Source organism: Peromyscus eremicus, chromosome 1 (genome assembly GCF_949786415.1).
Source record: "Peromyscus eremicus chromosome 1, PerEre_H2_v1, whole genome shotgun sequence".
NCBI classification, from domain to species: domain Eukaryota; kingdom Metazoa; phylum Chordata; class Mammalia; order Rodentia; family Cricetidae; genus Peromyscus; species Peromyscus eremicus.
This window is the reverse complement of record NC_081416.1, coordinates 165,324,407-165,348,040: the sequence shown is the minus strand read 5'-3', so window position 1 is coordinate 165,348,040 and position 23,634 is coordinate 165,324,407. Positions and strand designations below refer to the sequence as shown.

General features: G+C 51.3%; 1 protein-coding gene across 1 annotated transcript; it reads left to right on the top strand.

Moving 5' to 3' along the window:
• Nucleotides 1-1,002: 1,002 nt before the first annotated feature.
• Nucleotides 1,003-22,221, top strand: Prx (periaxin). The gene is made up of 7 exons (XM_059253467.1): nucleotides 1,003-1,045; nucleotides 7,864-7,907; nucleotides 7,993-8,091; nucleotides 8,205-8,330; nucleotides 11,626-11,782; nucleotides 17,711-17,907; nucleotides 18,511-22,221. Exons 1-7 carry the CDS (start codon nucleotides 1,003-1,005, stop codon nucleotides 22,219-22,221), a joined length of 4,377 nt encoding a protein of 1,458 aa, XP_059109450.1.
• Nucleotides 22,222-23,634: the final 1,413 nt, after the last annotated feature.

The following is a 23,634-nucleotide window of genomic DNA, read 5'->3' as shown; positions in this document are numbered from 1 at the left end:
GCCAGCCTGGTCTACAGAGCAAGTTCCAGGACAGCCAGGGCTACACACAGAGAAACTCTGTCTTGAAAAACCAAACCAAACAGCAACAACAACACAGAAAAACTTGAGGGAAGCGGTGAAGCTGGACATGGTGGCATACACCTTTAACTGCAGCACTAGTCGCCAAGGCAGGTAGGTCTCTGAGTCTGAGCCAGCCTGGTCTAAATATTGAGTTCCAGGCCAGCCAGGGCTACATAGTAATGCCCTGAGGGAGCTCCGTTTTCTGAGAGAAATGGAGAGGACAGCATGTCCTAACTTCTTTCATCTTCGTTGGTTGTTTTGGTTTTTGAGACAGGGTTTCATGTAGCCCAGGCTGGCCTTAAACTCAGAATGTAGCTCAGGATGATCTTGAACTCCGTATCTTCCTGTCTTCACCTCCTAAGTTCTGGTGTTGTAGATATCTGTGGCCACACCTGCCACAGTGAATGCTTCTGGTATGAATACACGAACAAACGTATGTTTGGGTGTTTCTATGACTACACGAAAGAGAGGGTACAGTTAGGTGAGGGTCTTCTGCTCATCAGCAGCCACCCCCTTGTTTCCAGGATGGTGCTGGCTAGATTCTGGCCACACCCTGTTGCTTGGTGCCTGCCAGAGCTGGAAGGCATTTCCCAGAGCTCAGCACATTCCAGCCTCCCCTGGTGGCTCAGAGTGGGCAGGGGGCATTTCACAGAGGAAGGGGGTGGCCCCAGCACGCTAGGATCCTGCCACCCTGTTCTTGACCCCGTACCCTCAGCATGGGCCCAGCCCCTCCATATGGGTTGACAGGAGGGTCCACAGAGAGGCCACCCAAGCCAGTGTGAGGGACCAGGGTGCAGCGCTGGGACCTGGATGGACAATGGCCCAGAAGCTGCTGACTATAGCTTTGGGGGTAATCCCCCAGCCTCAGCCTGGCCCCAGCTCTAGTCCTTAGCTCAGAGAGCTGAGAGCATCCGAGGCAGCAGCCTTGTGGGTGACAGAGGCATGTGGGGGTATCTGTGTTTCCTCTGCCACGCCCGGGGGTCTGGTGAGTCAGGGCAGCTGGGGGCGGGGCCAGGGGTCAATGGAGTTGGGGGTAAGGCCTTGAGGCATTGGTTTCAGAGCTGGGCCGGCCTGGCTTTAAGTGTGTGATACAGTTGTTGCTGTGTATGATCTTTTGAAAGTTACTGTCCTTCTTCACTCTCCTTATCTGTGAGTTGGAAAGCCAGAGGACTGAGGTTGGAGTCAGCTCCATCATCTCCTCCTTGGGTAGTTACAAACTGAACATAACGAGCCCGCCCTGAGGCAGAGGCAAAGCGCTGGACCCCGGCATATAACTTGGGATATAGAAAGGATCACCCTAAGCAGTGATTTTATTAAACAATAAACTGGAGTTCTACTGGGCCCAGTCTATAATAAAGGTTCAAAGCTCCCGCTTCTTCCTCCCCCAGAGGCTTATCTACTCCTCTTATTTTTGTTGCTGTTATTTGTGTTTTTTGAGATCTTATCTCTTGAGCCTGGCCTCAAATGCAGTAAGTAGCCAAGGGCTACGCAAAGAGACCTCGAAAAACAATGACAACAAAAGCCATTTATTTATTTTTTTATGTATTTTTTTATATTTTATGTTTTATTTATATAAAACACTTTTGTGAGTGTTTTAGAGACAGAGTCTCACTATGTAGCTCTGGCTGACCTAGAACTCACTCTGTACACCAGGCTGGCCTCGAACTCCCAAGCGCTAGGATTAAAGGTGTGCGTCTTTTTCGTTTTTTAAGTATGTGTTTTTATTAGTCTTAATTATGTGTGCATGTGGATCCGAGAGCACAGGTAGATGGCTGACGAGGCCAGAGGTATTGGATACACCAGAACTGAAGTTACTAGCGGTTGTAAGGCTCCCAACCACACTTGGGTCCTCTGGAGAAACTGCAAACGATCTTACCCACTGAGCTCTCTCTCTCCAGTCCTTGCCTTAGTTCTTAATTTTTCTTTTTTCAACTAAATTTATTTGTGTGTGCATATGTGTCACAGGGTATGTGCTTGTGTGTGTGGAAGTCAGAGGACAATTTGCATGTGTTGATTCTTCCCATCATGTGGGCCCAGGGGCAGAATTCAGGTCCTCGAGCTTAATGGCCAGGGCCTTCATCTGCTGAGCAGGCTCACTGGCCCCCAACTTAGGTTTTAAAACCCATTTGACTCCATGACAACATTCAGAGGTAAGCATTCTTACCACCCGTATTTCAAAGACAAAGACATTGAGGCCTAGAGATGCCCTGTGATTGCTGAAGTTCCCACAGCCAGGAATGCCTGAGCTGGGATTTGAACCCACAGTATCAGGGAGAGGGTGTAGGAGGTTGTCTTGAGAGTTTCAGGGACTATGTGGGCTAGGCCAGGGTCCAGGAGCCAGAGATGGTTTGGGTGGGGTGCTGAGTCTCCTAGTGGGGCTGGTATGCAAATTCTTGAACCAGGGCTGGGGTGGAGGTCTGGGCTCTGGCAAGGGAGGGATTGGTGTTTCCATATCCCCACCCCCTTGCAGAAGGATGTAGCCCAGAGAAGGGGATGTTTGTTCCCCACCACCCACCCTCTGGTGACATCACAGCAGGGAGCCAATGGCTAAGCTCCCCCCTCTCCCTCCCCCTTTCCATTCCTTTTCCCTCCCAGCCCAAGGCTGGGGCTGGACAGACGGACCAGGAGCTCTGCAGGTGCCTGGAGGCTCAACGGTAAGAAACAATCAGAAATAATCAGCTGGCCAGGCTGAGTAGCCCTGGGACCACAGCCTAGGGTTCTGGGAGGGCTGGGAGAGGAGAGTGACAGAGGAGTTAAAATCATGGGCTTTGGAACCAGGCTTTGGGTTCAAGTCCTATCTTCTCCTCAGGATGGGGGGTGGTCTTTGATCTCAGGTAGTCCAGGCTGGCCTCCAAGTTATATAGCTGAGGCTATGTTTGGACTTCTGGGCCTCCTATTTGCAGCTCCCAGATGCTGGGACCACAGGCACGCACCACCATGCTGAGTGTCTGTGGTGCTGGAGATGGAATGCAGGGCTGCATGCATGCTAGGCACGGCTCTACGAGCTGGCCTCCTTCCTCTGTAGCCCTTCCTTCCTTCTTTTTTTTTTTTTTTTTTTTTTTTTTTTTTTGAGGTAAGGTCTCAGGGTCTTTCTATACAGCTCGGGCTGGACTCCTGACCACCCTCTTGTTTTAGTCCCATGAGTCCTGGGTGTGCACAACTGGCTGGGCAGCTTTAGGGAGGAGACTTCAACCTTTGTCCCCACTTTGCCATCCGTAAGATGGGCAGATGGAGGCCCCCTCGCCTGGCTGGGGGAGTGTGTGAATTGCTGGGGAAAAGCTCTTGGTCTTTGAAAATGGGTGCTGGAGAGGTAGCACTACCCCATTGGTAGGAGGCTGGACTCAAGCTAAAGCTGGTGCCTCAACTTTAAGTTCCCCGTTGGTTCAGAGGAACTTGGGGGTGCTGTGGTGCAAAGTCTGGGTATGGAAGACAGGTGTAGGGGTTCACGCTTGTAACCCCAGCACTTAGAGGTGGAGAAAGACAGGAGTTCAAGGGCATTCTCAGCTACATAGGGAGTGTGAAGCCAGCCTGGACTACCAGGAAACACTGTCTCAAACATACAAACATGGATGAATCTGAGAAACAGATGTATAGCCCCCTCCCTCTGCACTCTCTGTTGTTGCCAGAAACTAGTTTATATTAGCTGAGCACTTACCATATATAAGGAATATTCAAAGTATCTGTTGGCTCAAACTTTCGAACCTACTGTGTGTGTCTGTGGAGTGTGTGTGTGTCTGTGGGGTGTGTGTGTGTGTGTGTGTGTGTGTGTGTGTATTGAAGACAGACTGGCTGACTTTGAACTCACCGAATAGCCCAGGCTGGCCTCCAACTCACAATCCTCCAATCTTAACTTCCCAAGTGCTGGGATTGCAGGCTGGCACCATGCCCACGAAGCTACTTTTATTGGGTACATACATCTTACAGTTAAGAAACTGAGGCCCGCCGGGCGGTGGTGGCGCACGTCTTTAATCCTAGCACTTGGGAGGCAGAGCCAGGCGGATCTCTGTGAGTTCGAGGCCAGCCTGGACTACCAAGTGAGTCCCAGGAAAGGCGCAAAGCTACACGGAGAAACCCTGTCTCGAAAAACCGAGAAAAAAAAAAAAAAAGAAAGAAAGAAAGAAAGAAAGAAAGAAAGAAAGAAAGAAAGAAAGAAACTGAGGCCCCCAAAGAGAAGGATTTTTCCATGTACTCAGACTTAATACTGGAGCTGGGACAACCTAAGGGGCCACAGGCTGCACTATCTAGGCATCTCCTCCCAGCCGCATTAAATGGCCTTAGATAGCGCCCAGGGGCCAGGATGAGCTGGGGCCAGGATGAGCTGGACCGGGCCTAGCTTCCATTGCTGAGGACAGCAGATCACAGGTGGCTTAGGGAAGTTAAGGCTCTGAGTGGGCAGAGTCACATGGGGTAGACAGCAGCTCCTGGGGGCAGGGAGCCAAGAAGGACAGACTCCTTAGCTGGGCCGTAGTCCATATGATGGTGTCTGCCTCTTAGCCACACTAAGGGCTTGAACAGCATCTAAAATGGACAAATAGATGTAGGCTGGTGGTATGGATCTGTCATACCCACTTCAAGGCCAGCCTAGACAACTTAGTGTGACCTTGTCTCAAAATGAAGGGGAAGAGGAAGGCTGGGATATGTTGGAGAATATAGATCAGTTGGTCGAATGCTCGGCCTAGTGTGCAGAAGGCCAAGGGCTTGGTCTCTAGCATCCTACGAAACCTGGTGTGCTTGAGCCTGTCATTCCAGCACCAGGGAGGTAGAAGAAGGAGGATGGGGCTAGCCTGAGGTAAGTGAGACCCTCCCCCCCCCCAAAAAAAAAAAAAAAAAAAAGAAAGAAAAGTAGAGGGCTCAGAGGTAGCTCATATCTCAGTAGTAGAATGCTCGGCCAGCAACCATGAGGCTCTGGGTTCAATGCCCAGCATTTGAAAAAAGACATATATACATATATAAATCTTTTTGTTTTATTTTTTGAGACAGGGTTTCTTTGTGTGTCCCTGGCTGTCTTGGAACTCACTCTGTAGACAAGGCTAGCCTTGAACTCAGAGATCTGCCTGCTTTTGCCTCCCACATACCGAGATTAAAAGGTGTGTGCCACCACTGTCTGGCTAAGACTTTATTTCTATATCTTAACGCATAGTAAATGCTCAAGAAACAGGGTCCTTGAAATGTTTGGAAGGATTTCAGGCATATGTTAGGGTGGTGCCTCAAGAAATGAGCTGTTGACATCCAGAAAGTTCTGCCTGGCCACAATTCACCAGGAGGACCCCATTCCCTCTTCCTGTGACATATATATACCAGGGACTCCCAGGAAGCCTGTCCCCAACTTCCTTACCTAGTGGGATGGGCAGGTCTGAGAACAAAGAGTGCCCATGGAGGGTGCATTTCCCTCGGAAGCTGCCCTCACCCCTGCCCAGGAGCTGGGCATGTGGCTCAGGAAGGGCTCAGTGGCCTAAATATAACCTGGGCTGGGCAGCTGTTCCGGGCCAAGATGAAGAGGGAGGGAGGGCACTGTCTTGTCCTTGCTCTGCCTGGGCTTCCTGTGTCACGTTCCCGTGTAGCCTCACTGCCTGGCCCAGAGCAAGGAGAATGTGGCCTATACCATGCTCCTTGGTATCTGCCACTATGCCAGGCCCAGGTTCCCCACAAACCTTATTGACTCTCGTTTGGATTTGGATCTTTCAACCCCGACCCCAGACAGGATCACATGCTGTAGCCCAGGCTGACCCAGAACGCACTACATATTCCAGACTGGCCATAAACTATAACTCTTTCTGTCTACCATTCCTGATGTTTCAAGTATTTTTGAGACACAGTCTCATGTAGCCCAGGCTGCCTTCTAGCTCATAGTCCTGTTTGATTACAGGATTCTTCGACCGCACCCAGTTTATGACATTCTGTCTTCAGCTTTCCTTTACTTGCCAGTAAGATGGGGCCCGTGAGGCTGCCTAGGCCGGGCCTGGCACTAACAAGGTCTCTCCGGAATTTATTTATTTTGACTTCTCTGGCCCACCTCAGCTCTTGCCAGTGGCTCTGCAGCTTGGGCCTGGGCATTGCAAGTTAGGAAGAGAGCAGAAGTTAAAGGCATAGGTCTTTACTCTGCCTCATCCTGCTATTCAACCCTAAACAGGTAACTTCTTCTGTCCGAGCCTTGATCTCTGACTTTGCAACTAGCATATTCAGGGTGAATTCCAGGTCTGTGGTTGCCCACACAGGGCCTGTTTCACAGGGAAGCCACTGTAGGGGAGGTCTTCAACTTCTGTGCAGGAGTTGAGGGCTCACAAGGGAGGCTGGGCTTGGACACAGACTTCTAAGATCCTTGGGAGTTGCTGACAGGAGCCCTCAGAGTCTGTGGGGGGGCAGTCAGCAGAGTGGTTACAGCTCGCGCACGTGTGTGTGTGTGTGTGTGTGTGTGTGTGTGTGTGTGTGTGTGTGTGTGTGTTTCAGGTTTGTCTAAGCCGGCCAATTGTGGGCAAAGTTTGCTGTTTTTAATACCCAGTTTCATGTGGCTGGCCCGTGAAGCTAAGGATGACCTTGAATGTCTGATCCTCCTGCCTCCACCTGCTAAGTGCTGGGATTATACTTGTGTACCACCAAGCCTGGTTTATGTAGAGCTGGGAGGTTGAACCCAGGGCCTTTGTACATGCCAGGCAAGCACTCTACCAACTGAGCTCCTCTGCCTCAGTGGTGAGCTATGAAGGGCCATTGTGCAGTGGTTGGTGGGTGGGTGGGTGAGTGGGCAGGGGCAGAATGTGACTGGCACAGCAGATGGGCCATTGTGTAAGGGAATGTGCCGCATGTGCCTGACCTTTTCCTGTGTGGCAGGGGTTGGCGGGCTGGCATGCCAGGTGGGGGCCAAGCTCAGGGACAGGCCCCTCCTCCATGCCCCCAGGAGGGCCTGGCTGGAGGCTGACGGCTCTGTGCCTTCTTCTTGGGTTGTGTGCCCCACACAGGCACAAGTTCCCTTGGCCTCTCTGAGAGGACGCATTTTTCAGAAGCAAAGCAGGTGTCCAGTAAACTAAAACCAGTGTCATATACTTGGTTTTGTTTGTTTGTTTATTTTTTTGGTTTTTCGAGACAGGGTTTCTCTGTAGCTTTGGAGCCTGTCCTGGACTAGCTCTGTAGACCAGGCTGGCCTCGAACTCACAGAGATCTACCTGCCTCTGCCTCCCAAGTGCTGGGATTACAGGCGTGCACCACCACCACCTGGCTTGTCATATACTTGTAACCCCAGTATTCGGGAGGCAAAATGGGAAGATCAAGAGTTCAAGGTCATCTTCAACTACATAGAGAATTTGAGGCTAACATGTACTGAGAGCATGTCTCAAAACACAAAGCAAGCAGGGAGGTGGCGGCGCATGCCTTTAACCGCAGCACTCAGGAGGCAGAGACAGGCGCATCTCTGTGAGTTCGAGGCCAGCCTGGTCTACGGAGCTAGTTTCAGGATAGCCAGGGCTACCAGGAGAAACCCTGTCTCAAGGGACAAAAAAGACAAAACAAAACAAAACAAAAACCTCAAAGCAAGGGCTGGGAATGTAGAATGGGTGCCTTGTATGCTAAAGGTCTGGGTTTGACTCCATAAGCAGGGAATAAATCAGACACCATGGGATTACAAGTACGTGCTACCAGGCCTGGCTCTGCATTCACTCTTTTGAGACAGGGTCTCTATGTATCCCAGGCTGGTCTGGAACTAACTATATGGCACTTATGGACCAAGAATTGCCAGAGTGGGTACAGGGTCAGGCTCTCAGGAAGCCACTGGGGCACAGGAAGTGATACTACTATGTATGTTGTTCTTCCTAGAGCCCCGGACCCAGGAGGCCCAGGGAGCTGGAGGTGACCCTCAGGTGAGTGCTGGCTGATACCATATACCCTTCTCTGTCTTCCCTGGGCCTGTCTGGTGTCCCATGGTTCTTTGTCTCTCTTTGGCAGGCAGCAAGACCTCAAAGGAAGCGTGAAATCCCTGCTTACAGCTGTGCATCACCTCGAGTGGGGCTCCTCTCAGGAGAAAAGACCAGCACCCAGGAAGCGGTGAGGCCCTACTCTCTGTCTGCCTGACGCCACGGTTGCTCTGACTTCACTGGCAAGCCCCACCTCTATCCCACGATCTCTCCATGCCTCAGACCTCCATCTTGTACCCCCAGGCTCAGCGGCAGCTGCTCCATGAGGAGCTGAAGCTGGTCCTACAGCAGAAGGAGGTGAGGAAACAGGAGCCTGAGGCCCAGGCGACTCTCTGCAGAGCTATGGAGGCCAGGAGCCGCAGTGCTGAGGTGGGTGTCCACAGGCCAGGGTGGCAATAATAGTAAATGTGTGGGGCATCCAGATAGGTGTGGTGGCTTTTATGCCTGTCATCTTAACTTCCAAGTTCAAGGTCATCCTGGGCTACAGAACTGGGATCCTGTCTCAAAAAAACAAAAACAAAACAAAACAAAAAAAACCTCACAGAGGCTGATTCTTTGGATCATGAAGGGTTGAATGAATAGTGAGTGCATGGCTTGGAGGCACAGGCCTGTCATTCTAGCACTTGGAAGGATGAAACCGGAGGATCCCAAGTTCAAGTTCAGCCTGGGCAACTTAGTCAGACTCTGTCTCAAAAAGGTTTAAAAAAAGGGTGTGTGTGTGTCACTTGGTGGTAGAGTACCTTAACATATACAAGGCCCTGGGTTCAATCCTTGGCACTGATGATGATGATGATGAAGCCCAGCAGAGGGGCCAGCCAGATGGCTCTGTGGGTACAGGTGCCTGCTGCCAAGTCTGATGACCGAGTTCAATCTCTGGAAGCTACACAGTAGAAGGAAAGACCCAGTTCCTAAAACCAATTCCTTTGACCTCTCTACACATACACATACATAAATAAATGAATGTAAACAAAACTTTTAAAAGGAGCCCAGGGGGCTGGAGAGCTGGCTCAGTGGTTAAGAGCACTGGCTGTTTTTCCAGAGGATCGGTTTCAATTTCCAGCACCCACATGGGCCCCACAAACATCTGCAGCTCCTGTCCCAGGAGATCTGACACACTCCTCTGACCTCCATGGACACCAATCGGTGTAGCACACAGACATACATGCAGGCAAAAAATCAACAAACAGAAAATCTTTGTTTTTGCTCTTCCTCCCCATATCTTTTAAAATTAAATTAGAAAATGGCTGGGTGTGGTGGCGCAGGCCTCTAATCCCAGCACTTGAGAGGCAGAAGCTGGTGGATCTCTGTGAGTTCAAGGCCAGCCTGGTTTCCATACTGAATTTCAGGACAACTAGAGTCATGAGACCCTGTCTTGAAAAACAAAAAACAAAAAAATTCAACAGAAATAATTCATCAGAAGAAACTAGCATAACCAGACATGGATAGATGCTTATGATCTCAGCATTTGTACTCAAGAGGCTGAAGCAGGAGGACTACTATGAATTAGAGGCCAACCTGGACTACAGAGTAGGACCCTGAGTCAAAATACCCCCTACAAGGAAGAGGTGAGGAAGTATAGGGTCAGCGTAGAGGACTTGGGGACCCAAGGGGCAAGTCCAGTTCTACACTGCTTTTGCTGTGTAGCCCTAGGCAGGTGACCTAACCACTTTGAGCCCCAGCGTCCTCATTTGAGATGGGCCAATGGTCCCCACCTCTGGGGACTTTGAGGATTCACATTTTGGCCATCTGCACAGTCTGGCACCAAGGGAATGCCTCAGTGACTGTAATTGCTTTTTGATTAAATGTTAGCGGTTTTAACCCCTTCTGTTGGGTACTGGACTGGGTGGCTCTACTTACAAAGGAGGCTCATTCAGGCTGAGGGGGAAAGGCAAGGGGGTTGTTACCTGTAGAGCCCTGGGATGGAATATTTGTTTAATGTGCTGTGTGGCATTAGGTAAGGTACTTTAACTGACTAGGATTTACTGCCTTCCTGTGACTTCCTAAAAAAGATGGAAAAGACACAATTCCTGTCCAGAGGGGAGTGGAAGGACCACGCTGTTCCCAGAGCCCACTCCAACTCTGACTTTCCATATTGCCCTGCCCTAATCCCCCAAGGCCCCTGCAGTAAGGCATTTAGTCTAGTCCTGTTTTTCCTTCTCCGTGCTCCGGGATGGGCGCCAGTCCTGGCTGGTCTCAATGCCTTACACTTGTCCCTTCCATCTGTGCTCGTTCACAACCAGAGGCTCCTTCCATATTACCCAACTTTGCAGCACAGTGATAGGCCCAGAAAGTAAACCATGCACCCCCAGATGCACACAGCAGAGTGGTTTCCTAGACAGAATCAGATCTCTTGCTTCCCCTTCTGGGAAGCAGATGTGAACCCTCCAGTGTGTTTCAGAACAAGGGCCAGTAAATACCACGAATGCCACTTCTGCTGTGGTCACCATTTATTACCCACGCATCCCCCGTGGTGACTAGATTCCCTCTCCCGGGGGAGTTACTCATGTCTCGGGTTACGGGTTACAACGTCCACAACAGCATTCTCACATACATTCAAACCCACAGGGGGCAAGACCCCATTCTTCCATCTTGCATGGCTTCAGGGTGCCTCCCTTTCTTAGAAGCATGCCCTTGTTCTATAGGAATAACTAAGATCAAGTGGAATATTTTACATATGTGTTTTGGTTTGTTTGTCTAGTTTTTATTGGGAATGGAACCCAGAACCTTGTGCATGCTAGGCCTTGCCTCTACCATTGGGTTAATTCTCTAGGCTAGTTATGCAGTTAATAAAGGCCCACCAAGTCTTTAGAATATGAATATGGATATTGGAGTTGGCATTTTTGTCTTATACCTTTGATTCCAGGACTTGGGTGGTTGAGGCTGGACTGCCTTGAGCTCCACCTCAGCCTAGGCCAAAGGAATCCCTTTCAGAAAAGGGCAGGGGTGAGCATGGTGGAACACACCTGTAATCAGCATGAGACAGAGGCAGGCAGATCACTGTGACTTTAAGACCAATTTGGTGAATGCAGTGTTTCAGGCCAGCCAGAACCTCATGAGACCCTGCCACAAACAAATGAACAAACAAGGAGGGGGGCAGGTCAATGGACCAGAGTTCAGTTTCCAGCATCCATTGGACTGCTCACAGCTAATTGCCTGTGACTCCAGCTATAGAGGACCCCAAGCCTTCCTGACTGCCATAGGCACCCATATGCATATGCACATTGATTGCACACACACACACACACAATTTTTTTTTAAAAAAAGGTCGGGCATGGTGGTACACATCTTTAATTCCAGCACTTGAGGGTGGATCTCTGTGAGTTCCAGGCCAGCCTGGTCTACATAATGAGTTTAAGGCAGCTCTGGGCTACATGAGTCCTGTCTTAAAATGAAGAAGGAAGGAGGGAGAAAGATGAATAAGCCTCTCAAAGATGCCTCTTGGGCACTTCCAAGCGGCTCCACCCCATGATCTGGCCCCGTCCACCCACCCCCTCCTCTTCCAGCCTCGCTCCTTGTCCCTCTGGACCCCCGATCCTCCCGGAGAGGGAGAGGGAGGGTAGAGCAGTTTAACCGCACCGCGGGTCCTAGAGAAGGAACGCCATGGCGAGCTCTGGGCGAGTAGCCGTCCTGGAGCGTCATGGCGACCCCTCGCCGCCCCTCGCAGGAACTGAGACGAGCGGAGTTGGTGGAGATTATCGTGGAGACCGAAGCGCAGACGGGAGTCAGCGGTATCAACGTAGCAGGCGGCGGCAAAGAAGGAATCTTCGTCCGCGAGCTGCGCGAGGATTCACCTGCGGCTAGGAGCCTCAGCTTGCAGGAAGGTGGGCGAGGCCTGGAGAGGGCGGGGCGGAGCGGGTCTGCGGAGGCGGAGTTAAGCTGCCTGGGACAAGACTGGGGGCGTGGTCTGGAGAGGGCGGGGCGGAGCTGATCTGCGGAGGCGGAGTTAGGAATCTGCTTTGGGTGGGGGGCCTGGCGAGGGCGTGACGGGGGTCGGGTGGAGCCTGGTGGCATGGTGGGGACTGGACTGACCTGCATGGGTGTGGTTAGGTATATGCCCAGAGTCCTGGCGGGGATGCAATTGAAACTGGACCCATTTGCCAGGAGGCGGTGTTAAGGGACTGGGGTGAGGCTTTCCGTGTTCTTTTCCTGAATCCAGCTCCTCAAGCATGCCAGGCAAGGACTCTACCACTGAATGACATCTCTTCACTGTTTGGGGGGCTCGGGAAATTGAGTCAGGGCCTCATGGAGCCCAGGCCCGCACTGAACTCGCCGTACAGCAATGGATGACTTGACTCCATCTCCCAAAGAGTCAGGATTACAGGCATGCACCACCATGCCCTGCTTTCCAACTCCTTTTTAACTTTTTGAGAGTCTTTCTAAGTTGCCTGGTTGGACTTGAACTTTCTGTGTAACCCTGGCTGGGCTTGAACTTGAAAAATAATTACATTATTTTATTTGTATGGATGGTTTGCCTCCAAGTACGACGGTGTGCCTTGTACCTGCTGTACCTCCGGAGGCCAGAAGAGGGCATGGAATCCCTGTGAGCCGCCAAGTGGGTGCCAGGACAAAAATGGATCCTCTGGAAGAGCGCACGCTCACATTTTTCTTTTCTTTTTTCTTTTCTTTTTTTTTTTTTTTTCCAGACATGATTTCTCTGTGTAACAACCCTAGCTATCCTGGAACTCGCTTTGTAGACCAGGCTGGCCTGGAACTCCAGAGATTCACCTGCCTCCGCCTCCTGAGTGTTGGTATTAAAGGCGTGCACCACCACTTCTGGAGAGCGCTTTTCTTAACCGCTGAGCCTTCTTGCTAGCCTTGAACTTTTGATCCTTCTGCCTCAGGCTCCTGGGTAGCTGGGATGACAGGCCTGAGTGACCATGCCCAGCTGGCACTGTGATTATTTAAGGCCAGTTCATTGCCTGTGTTGGACTCCCAGAACCCTCGTGATATTTTTGTGTCTCCATATTTTCATCTTTAAATGGGAATAATTAGCACTGACCTCATGAGGTTATTATGTAGCTTAAATGAGTCAGGTTTTGTAAACAGCACACAGCTAAGTGTCACACAGTAAGCACTATGTAAGTGCTAATTAATGTGTTATTGGGACAGGGGAAAGGGGTGGAGTTAACTTGAGGTGGAGAGAAGAGCTTAATTAAATAATTAAATCAAAGATGTTTTAAGAAATATGGATAAAGCTGATTTGACTTACATATTGCACATAATAATTATTCTTTTAAAATTAATTATTTTTAAAATGTATGTGTTTATTTTTGTCATACTGGGGATAGAGCCCAGGGCTTTGGGCTTGCTAGACTAGTGCTCTGTGACTGAACTGTGCTCCCAACCTCTCAGTGGTCGATTCTGGGCAAGTTTTCTACCAATGAAGTACATCCCTGCTCCATAAGAATTATTTACAAAGCGTCTTAGTGCTTTGGCTACAACAATGAACAAGACCTGAGGAGCTTACAATATAGTGGGGAGAGGTCAGGAGAAGGGCTCAAAAGGACTATGACTTTTGTGGCACAAGCAGAGGAAAAGCAGGGAGGCATTTTTTTTTTTTTTTCCGGAGCTGAGGACCGAACCCAGGGCCTTGTGCTTGCAAATCCTCCACCCCAAAGAGATGCGTCTTGTTGAGCTGCTCCATTCACAGTAGTCTGTATGAGGCAGCGTCGGGAGCAAGATCAATTACAAGACGGCTCTTCAATGAGCTGCTGAGAGATGGTGGGTGCTCAGGCCACAGGGGGAGTTGTTGGAAGTGAAGAGAACTATTTGGATCCCGGATATTCAGGATCTAAGTGTGGGGTACGATGGAGAGAGAGGCCTCAAAGATATTCCTAGGGATCACTTTTAGGTGAGGCTGTAGCTCAGTGGTAGAGCACTTGGCTAGCATGGATGAGGCCCTGGGTTTCATCTCTAGTACTCCCCAGGAGTTTTTTTTACCTGAGGATAGAGTAGCCTGCTGATACCTGTTTGGAGAAAGACAAGGTGTGCGTAGTTTTTGTTGTTGTTGTTGTTGTTTGTTTGTTTTAAAACTCAAGGACAATTTTATTTTCAGACTGGGAGAAAAACACGAAAGCAAGCAAGCTGTAAGTCTTAGCATTTGCTGAGAGGAGGAAGTGGAAGGGAGAATGCCAGGCCTTTTAAGTTAGGGTCCGAGAAAGCAATGGAGGGTAGTAAGTATGCCCGTGGATAAAGCGGTCGGGGAGCCTCAGAGAAAGAGTGAGGAAACACTGTCAGGGAAAGCATGCCCAGCCCTGAGAAATATCCAAAAGAAATAGAAATGGAAAAGAAGGAAAAGTCACCAGGCTCTCAAGGGCTGCACGCGAGAAGCTCTGCAAAGGTGGCCTTCGCTGTTTGGTTTTATTTTTATTTTATTTTTTATTTTTATTTTTTATTTTTTTTTTGGTTTTTCTTTTTCTTTTTTTTTTTTTTTTTTTTTTTAAAGATTTATTTATTTATTATGTCTACAGTGTTCTGTCTGCACATATCCCTGCAAGCCAGAAGAGGGCACCAGATCTCATTACAGATGGTTGTGAGCCACCATGTGGTTGCTGGGAATTGAACTCAGGACCTTTGGAAGAACAAGCAGTGCTCTTAACCTCTGAGCCATCTCTCCAGCCCCTTTTTTTTGGTTTTTCGAGACAGGGTTTCTCTGTGTAGCTTTGCGCCTTTCCTGGAACTCACTTTGGAGACCAGGCTGGCCTCGAACTCACAGAGATCCACCTGGCTCTGCCTCCCGAGTGCTGGGATTAAAGGCGTGCGCCACCACCGCCCGGCTATTTTTTATTTTTATTTATTTATTTTTGTTTGTTTGTTTTTAATTTCCCGGAGCTGAGGACCGAACCCAGGGCCTTGTGCTTGCTAGGCAAGTGCTCTACCACTGAGCTAAATCCCCAATCCCTTGGTTTTATTTTTTGAGACAGAGTCTCCCCATGTGATCCAGGCTAGCCTTAGATTCGAGATTCTCCTGCCCCAGCCTCCCAAGGGTTGCTGGGATGACAGGCACGCACCACCACCAGACCCATCGATTCTGGCCCTCTTAAATCAGAGCTCTCTCTTGCCCACCCGGCTGGAGGTGTGGAGGGGCAGCTGGACAGACAATCCACCCTACACACCTGCGAATTCTGCATCTGAAAGTTTAGCCAATCCGAGACTGAAAATATTTGGGGGTGGTGGGGGTGGTGGGGGCGGGGTCATACTGAACACGGCTGCACTTTTTTCCTCGTCATTATTCCCTAGACAGCACAGCTGAGGGGCTAGAGAAGGGACTCTGAAGTTAAGAGCATTTGCTGGTCACGCAGAGAACCTTGGTTCAGTTCCCAGCACCAACATGGTGGCTCACAACTGTCCCTTACAACTGTTTCCAGGGGGTCTCATGTCCTCCTCTGGCCTCTGCGCTGTCATACATGGAGGCAAAATATTTATACACATAAAGTAAGACTGAATACATCTTTAAAAAACAAAGGAACAACTATTTACATAGCATTTACACTGTATCAGACATAATCTGGAACTGGGCCTGGTGCTGGTCTGTCATCCCAGCAGTCCTTGGGAGTCCGGGGGAGGAGAATCTTGGGTTTATGGTTAGCCCGGACCACGTAGGGAAACTTTGTCTCAAAAAGTAAACAACTGTTTAAGAGTCTGAGGTAGGAGAATGGAAATTTAAAGGTCTGCCCAGGCAACTTAGCAACATCCTATCTCAAGAACAGTGAGGAGAAGGCTAGGGCTGTGGCTGAGGGGTAGAGGGCGTGCCTAGAGTCAGCAAGAGCCGAGCGGTGTGGCTCAGTGGAAGAACATTAGTCCAGCATGCATAAGGCCTTGGGTTCAATCTCTAGCACCATCAGTCCTGGATTCAATCTCCCGCACCATTAAAAAACAAAAAGTTGAGGCCAGAGGGCTGGCTCAGCATCTAAGAGCACTGGTTACTCTTCCAGAGGACCCTGCTTCTCTTCTTTTTTTCCCTTTTTCTTTTGAGACAGGGTTTCTCCGTGTAGCTTTTGCTGCCCTGGAACTCGCTTTGTAGACCAGGTTAGCCTCAGACTCAGAGACCACCTGCCTCTGCCTCCAGAGTGCTGGGATTAAAGGTGTGCGCCACCACACTTGGCATCTAGAGACGGTTTAAAGTGCAGGGAGAATGTGTATAGGTTTTATGCAAATACTATACCTATTTATATGAGATGTGCATATTCACAGTTTTAATATCTGGGGTAGTTAGTGCTCAAAAAAATTCCCTGAAGAGATTGGGGGACCTTTTATAAGTGTGGAAGAGAGTATTCAAGGATGAAAATATAAACTTGGATGTTAGAAGCAGACATCTTTTTTTTTTTTTTCTTCAATACTGGGTTTCTCTGTGTAGTCCTGGATGTAGACTTCTCTCTGTAGACCAAGCTGGCATCCAACTCACAGAGACCCTCCAGCTTCTGCCTCCCAGTGCTGGAATTAAAGCCGTGTATCGCCGCCACCACCACCCAGCTGGAAGCAGACATCTTACAAGCTTTACAAAATTTCCCAACTGGGACACCATAGTCCTAGCAGTCAGGAAACTGAGGCAAAAGGATTGATAGTTTGAGGCCAGTCTTGGATTCATAGTGAAAGAGAGATCAAGACCAGCCTGAGCTACACAGGGAAAGCCCAGCTTCAGAAAACAAAAAACGAAAAAAACAAGGGCTGGAGAGATAGCTCAGTGGTTAGGACACTGTAGCCAGCAGTTTCCCAGCGCCTTCACTGGGCAGTTTACAACCACCTGTAAATCCATTTCCAGGAGATCTGAAGCTCTCTTCGGGCCTCTGTGGGTACCAGCATACACCCACACCCACACACAAATAAAAGAAATATTAAAACACACATAGTAAAAAGTGTTACAGGGGCTGCAGAGATGGTTCCGTGGTTAAGAGTGCTCGCTGCACTTCCTGGGGACTGAGTTCAGGTCCCAGCACTCATGTCAGTATGTGATGCCCTCTTTTGGCCTTGGAGAGCACCCACATAAACAAGGCATACATACACACAGACAATCATTAAATGCAGGGAGATAGCAAGGGTGGCAACACACTTCTTTAATCCCAGCGCCTGGGAAGCGGAGACAGGTGGATCTCTGCTCATTTGAGGTCAGTGTGCGTAGACAAAGAAAATTCAAGGTCCGAATCCTCTGCCAGTGTGCCTTTTGTACGTATGTGTGGTATTGGAGATTGAACCCAGGACATCCTTCATGCTAGGCAAGCATGCTCTATAGGAGAGCTCCAGCTCTAGTTCCAACAGCGTGTTTTCATGAGTTCGAGAACATGGGGAAGGAACCATCCACAGAGGGCAAGGAACTGCCATATAGGCTATCAACTTTAGTAATGGCGGCAAATGCCTGTAATCTTAGCACTTGAGGTGGAGGCAGAAGGATCCGGGGTTTAAGGTCATCCTCCGCTATATATTGTAAACTGAACTACACAAAACCCCTGTGGATGTTACTTATTGGTTCTGATCTCACAAGGAACCCTCTGAATGATGAGGATGGAATAAGACCGTGGAGAGGCCTGAGTGGATTGGTTCAATCTGGAAAGGGGCGGGGCCAAAACCAATGGCACCAGCTTCGTTCCTAGAGCCCTTACCTTTGAGATTTCCTCTCTCAAGCCAGAGGCCAAGATGAGCAGGGTCAAAATCTGGGCCTGGGCCTCACTGGCTGGCTCCTACGAAGTGGGTGTGCCTCACTGTGGAGGGGTCAGGAGACACTCACTCTCCGCCCACCTCCACCTTGCTTGCAGGGGACCAGCTGCTGAGTGCCCGCGTGTTCTTTGAGAACTTCAAGTATGAGGATGCGCTTCGCCTGTTGCAATGCGCCGAGCCCTACAAGGTCTCCTTCTGCCTGAAGCGCACTGTGCCCACGGGGGACCTGGCGCTGCGGCCCGGGACGGTGTCTGGCTTCGAGATGAAGGGCCCGCGGGCCAAAGTGGCCAAGCTGGTACGCGTGCTTAGCCCGGTCCCGGCCCAGGACTGCCCCAGCGACCCGGTCTCTGCGCCGTAAACCCTACTCCCTGACATGGTGGCCCAGTTTGTCCCTTTGTCTTGTCACTAACCCAACACTAATCCGCCCTCTGCCCCTTGTTCTCTGCTCCTGAACTCCACCCCCTGGGAGGAGGATGCGCCTATCAGAAGGAGGCTCACACCCATCCCCACCATGGGAACCAGGCTCATTAGGATCCACGGAATCCTCTGGAAGACCAGATTCTAGCCTAAGGGCTGTTGGGTTACTGAGTGACTCGTGTTTCTTTTCCTTTCTGGGTCCCAGTTTCCCCATCTCTGCAATGAGTACGTTGGGGGCAATTCCTAAATAAAGGCCTGGAATTTTTGGGTCCCTATTGCTGCCAACCGTGTCCATTCGCAGTGAGATTCTAAACACTGTCATTGCCTCCCTGGGGGGAAGTGATAGGCAGGAAGGTGGATGGTGTTTTGGGGACACATCCCCAGCCTGGTATAATACTGGGTGGGGTGTTTTTTTCTGCCCACTCCCAGCCTCCCATTGTCCCACAGCCTCCTCTCTCCTGCCTTTCTCTTCTCTCCTCAGAACATCCAGAGTCTGTCCCCCGTGAAGAAGAAGAAGATGGTGCCGGGGGCCCTGGGGACCCCTGCAGATTTGGCCCCCGTCGACGTTGAGTTCTCCCTACCCAAGTTCTCCCGACTGCGTCGGGGTCTCAAAAGCGAGGCTGCCAAGGGACCTGTCCCAGCTGCCCCAGCCCGTCGCCGTCTCCAGCTGCCCCGGCTACGTGTCCGAGAAGTGGCTGAAGAGGCCCAGGTAGCCCGAATGGCGGCCGCTGCTCCTCCCCCAAGGAAAGCCAAGGCTGAGGCTGAGGTAGCCACAGGAGCTGGGTTCACAGCCCCTCAGATAGAGCTAGTGGGGCCCCGGCTGCCAAGTGCTGAGGTGGGTGTTCCTCAGGTGTCGGCTCCCAAGGGAGCCCCGTCAGCAGAGTCAGCCAGCGGCTTTGCCCTTCACCTGCCAACCCTTGGGTTAGGAGCCCCAGCTGCACCAGCTGTGGAGCCCCCAGTCATCGGAATCCAGGTTCCACAAGTGGAGCTCCCCACCCTGCCCTCTTTACCCCCTCTTCCCACACTTCCATGCCTGGACACCCAGGAAGGGGCTGCAGTGGTGAAGGTCCCCACCCTGGATGTGGCAGCGCCTTCCGTGGGAGTGGACCTGGCTTTGCCAGGTACAGAGGTGGAGGCCCAGGGAGAGGTACCTGAGGTGGCCCTGAAGATGCCCCGCCTCAGTTTCCCTCGCTTTGGGGTTCGAGGGAAGGAAGCTACTGAAGCCAAGGAGGTCAAGGGAAGCCCTGAGGCCAAAGCAAAGGGTCCCAGACTTCGAATGCCCACCTTTGGGCTTTCTCTCCTGGAGCCCCGGCCCTCTGGCCCCGAAGCTGTCGCCGAGAGCAAGCTGAAGCTCCCCACTCTCAAGATGCCTTCTTTTGGCATTGGTGTGGCTGGGCCTGAGGTCAAGGCACCCAAAGGGCCCGAAGTGAAGCTCCCCAAGGTTCCTGATGTCAAACTCCCAAAAGTGCCTGAGGCAGTCATTCCAGATGTGCGACTCCCTGAGGTACAGCTGCCCAAAATGTCAGAGGTGAAACTTCCAAAGATCCCTGAGATGGCCGTACCCGAGGTCCACCTTCCAGAAGTGCAGCTGCCCAAAGTCCCTGAGATGAAAGTCCCAGAGATGAAGCTCCCGAAGGTGCCTGAGATGGCTGTGCCTGATGTACACCTTCCAGATGTACAGCTCCCAAAAGTTCCCGAAATGAAGCTCCCAGAGATGAAGCTCCCGAAGGTGCCTGAGATGGCTGTGCCTGATGTACGACTTCCAGAAGTTCAGCTGCCCAAAGTGTCAGAGATGAAGCTCCCAAAGATGCCTGAGATGGCCGTGCCCGATGTTAGACTTCCAGAAGTTCAGCTGCCCAAAGTGTCAGAGATGAAACTCCCTAAGATGCCTGAGATGGCCGTGCCCGATGTTAGACTTCCAGAAGTTCAGCTGCCCAAAGTGTCAGAGATGAAGCTCCCAAAGATGCCTGAGATGGCTGTGCCCGATGTTCGACTTCCAGAAGTTCAGCTGCCCAAAGTGTCAGAGATGAAAGTGCCTGATGTGAAACTTCCTGAAATGAAGCTTCCAGAAATAAAACTCCCCAAAGTGCCCGAGATGGCAGTGCCTGATGTCCACCTCCCCGAGCTGCAGCTGCCCAAAGTGTCAGACATTCGGCTGCCTGAACTTCAAGTGTCACAGGTCCCAGAAGTGCAGCTTCCCAAGGTGCCAGAGATGAAGCTGTCCACGGTTCCTGAGGCTCAGAGAAAAGCGGCAGGGGCGGAACAGGCAGAAGGGACTGAATTTAGTTTCAAGTTGCCCAAGATGACCATGCCCAAGTTGGGGAAGGTGGGCAAGCCCAGTGAGGCAGGTCTTGAGGTTCCAGGTAAACTCATGACACTTCCCTGTTTGCAGCCAGAGGTGGGCAGTGAGGTGGCCCGTGTTGGTGTCCCCTCCCTCTCTCTGCCGTCTGTGGAGCTTGACCTGCCTGGGGCCCTGGGCCTGGAAGGACAAGTCCAAGAAGGCAAAGTGGAGAAGCCAGAGGGCCCCGGGGTAGCAGCAGGTGTTGGAGAGGTGGGTTTCCGGGTGCCCTCTGTGGAGATTGTAACTCCACAGCTGCCCACGGTTGCAGTTGAGAAAGAGCAGCTAGAGATGGTAGAAATGAAAGTCAAACCCACTTCCAAGTTCTCTCTGCCCAAATTTGGACTTTCGGGGCCCAAAGTGGCCAAGGCAGAGGTGGAGAGGCCTGGGCGAGCCACCAAGCTGAAGGTGTCCAAGTTTGCCATCTCACTCCCCAAAGCTCGAGCGGGGACCGAAGCAGAAGCAAAGGTTGCTGGGGAAGCAGGGCTGCTGCCTGCCCTGGACCTGTCCATCCCACAGCTCAGCCTGGATGCTCATCTGCCCTCAGGCAAAGTGGAGGTAGCAGGGGCTGACAGCAAGCCCAAAGGGCCCAGGTTTGCTCTGCCCAAGTTTGGGGTGAAAGGCCGGGACTCTGAGGCTGAAGTACTAATGGCGGGGGAGGCTGAGCTTGAGGGAAAGGGCCGGGGCTGGGATGGGAAGGTGAGGATGCCGAGGCTGAAGATGCCATCTTTTGGGCTGTCCCGAGGGAAGGAAGTAGAAGTGGAGGATGGGCGTGTTAGCCCTGGGGAAAAACTGGAGGCCATAGCTGCACAGCTTAAGATCCCAGAGGTGGAACTGGTCACACCAGGAGCTCAGGAGGCAGCGGGGGTTGCCAGTGGAGTGAGACCATCAGGCCTGCAGGTGTCTAGCACTAAGCAGGTGGTTGCAGAGGGCCAGGAGGGAGTGCTGAGGGTGCCCACACTGGGCATCTCACTGCCCCAGGTAGAACTGGCTAGCTTTCGGGAGGCAGGCACTGAGATTACAGCCCCTTCTGCAGAGGGTACAGCGGGCTCTGTGATGCCGGAGCTGCCTGGAACCCAGGTGGCAGGTGGTGATCTGTTAGTGGGTGAGGGCGTCTTTAAGATGCCCACAGTGACAGTGCCCCAGCTAGAGCTGGATGTGGGGCTGAGCCGTGAAGCCCAGGCTGGTGAAGCAGCTAAGAGTGAAGGTGTGCTGAAGCTGACGTTGCCCACGCTAGGAGCAGGAGGCAGAGGAGAGGGTCCTGAGCACCAGGACCCCGCGGCCCAGCGCACCTTCCAGCTCTCATTGCCTGATGTGGAACTCACTTCACCAGTGAGTAGCCACGCTGAGTACAGAGTGGCAGAGGGTGATGGGGATGCCGGACACAAACTCAAGGTTCGGCTGCCCCTGTTTGGTCTGGTGAGGGCTAAGGAAGGAATAGAAGTTGGAGAAAAGGCTAAGAGTCCGAAGCTCAGGCTGCCCAGAGTGGGTTTCAGCCAAAGCGAGTCGGTCTCTGGAGAAGGCTCTCCAAGCCCTGAGGAGGAGGAAGAGGGTGGTGGGGAAGGGGCTTCGGGTCACCGGGGTCGGGTCAGGGTCCGATTACCTCGTGTAGGCTTGGCTTCCCCTTCTAAGGTCTCTAAGGGACAAGAGGGTGAAACAACCTCCAAGTCCCCGGTTGGGGAGAAGTCACCCAAATTCCGCTTTCCCAGGGTGTCGTTAAGCCCCAAGGCCCGGAGTGGGAGTAGGGACCGGGAAGAAGGTGGATTCAGGGTCCGATTGCCCAGTGTGGGGTTTTCAGAAACAGCGGCTCCAGGCTCCACAAGGATTGAGGGAACCCAGGCTGCTGCCATCTGAAGCCCTGGACAGATGTGGATTTCTCTCTTGCCTTCCCACCCACCAGTCCAACTCCCCATTTTGTGTGTAACATTACTAGCACTAATCCTCAGAGGGCTCCGAGGTGGGCAACTGACTCAGGCAGGAGCCAGTGGCCGGTGCCAACTCATTAGCAGAAGTGCCTGTATATCACGCCAAGCTTTGTGAATAAAATAATTCGAAAGTTGCCATGTGTCCTGGTTCCTGTGTGTGTGAAGGTCTCCTTATTTGTGCTCCCCCACAGGCTTATGCAATTTTAGTTGGGCTCTCCTGGGGGACCCACCGCCCTCTGCAAGTGAACTTTTGTCCATCTTTCCCTTTTATTTTATTTTACTTTTGTTATTATTTTATTTACTTGATGTTATTTTACTTTCGATGGCCTGGGAATTGAGCTTCAGGGTTTTCAAGTATGCTAGGCAAGTATCCTACCCCAGAACTGCAGTGCCAGCTTTTTAAACAACATTTTTAATTTATTACTTTATGTGTATGTGTGTTTTGCCTGTATATCATATGTATGCCCAGTGCCTGTGGAGGACAGAAACTCCAGACACTTGTGAGCCACCGTGTGGGTGCTAGGAATTGAACCCAGGTCCTCTGGAAGAGCAACCAGTGCTCCTTACTACCCAGCCATCTCCCCCAACCACTTTGGCTTTCATTTTTCTCTTTTTGAAAGAGTCTCATATATACCAGACTAGTCTCAAACTATGTAGCCAAGGATGGCCTTGATATTTGATTCTGCTGCCTGCCTCTACTATCTCCCAAGAGCTGGGATTGGAGGTATATGCCTGGTTTTATGTGGTGCTGGGAATTCAGCTTAGGGCCTCATCCATGCTAGGTAAATACTCCACCAACAGAGCTACATCCAATCCCTTAACTTTTAATTTCAGCTGTCACTGTTTCCCAAGCTGGCTTTGATCTTGCTCTGTAAAGCAAGTTGCCCTTCATTTGTTTCCAATCGTCCTGCCTCAGCCTTCCTAGACTAGTTAGGATTACAGACTTGCGCCACCAAGGCCACCTGGCCAGGTTCCACACTCCCTTTCCTGTCTGTCTGGTTTGACAGCCCTGTACACTTAGGGCCTCACCCAAAGAGGTTCCTCCTGGTTCCTTCTTTGGAATCAAGGCTTCAGAGCCTCGGCTTCCAACACTTGGCTTCCTCTTAGGATCGGGTTCCAGGGTCCAGAACGCCCAACACGGACGGGCCTCAGCTCCTGTGGGCTGGGACCACCCTTTCCCTTGCCTTTTTCCCACTGGAGGATCTAGGCCTCCACTGTCTTAGGTGGTCTCTTTGACATACACTCCTAGTCCAGCCCCTCAAGTCTTTTCTACAGGACTCACTTCTGTCCTGCCTGCCACATGCGTGCACACACACACACACACACACACACACACACACAC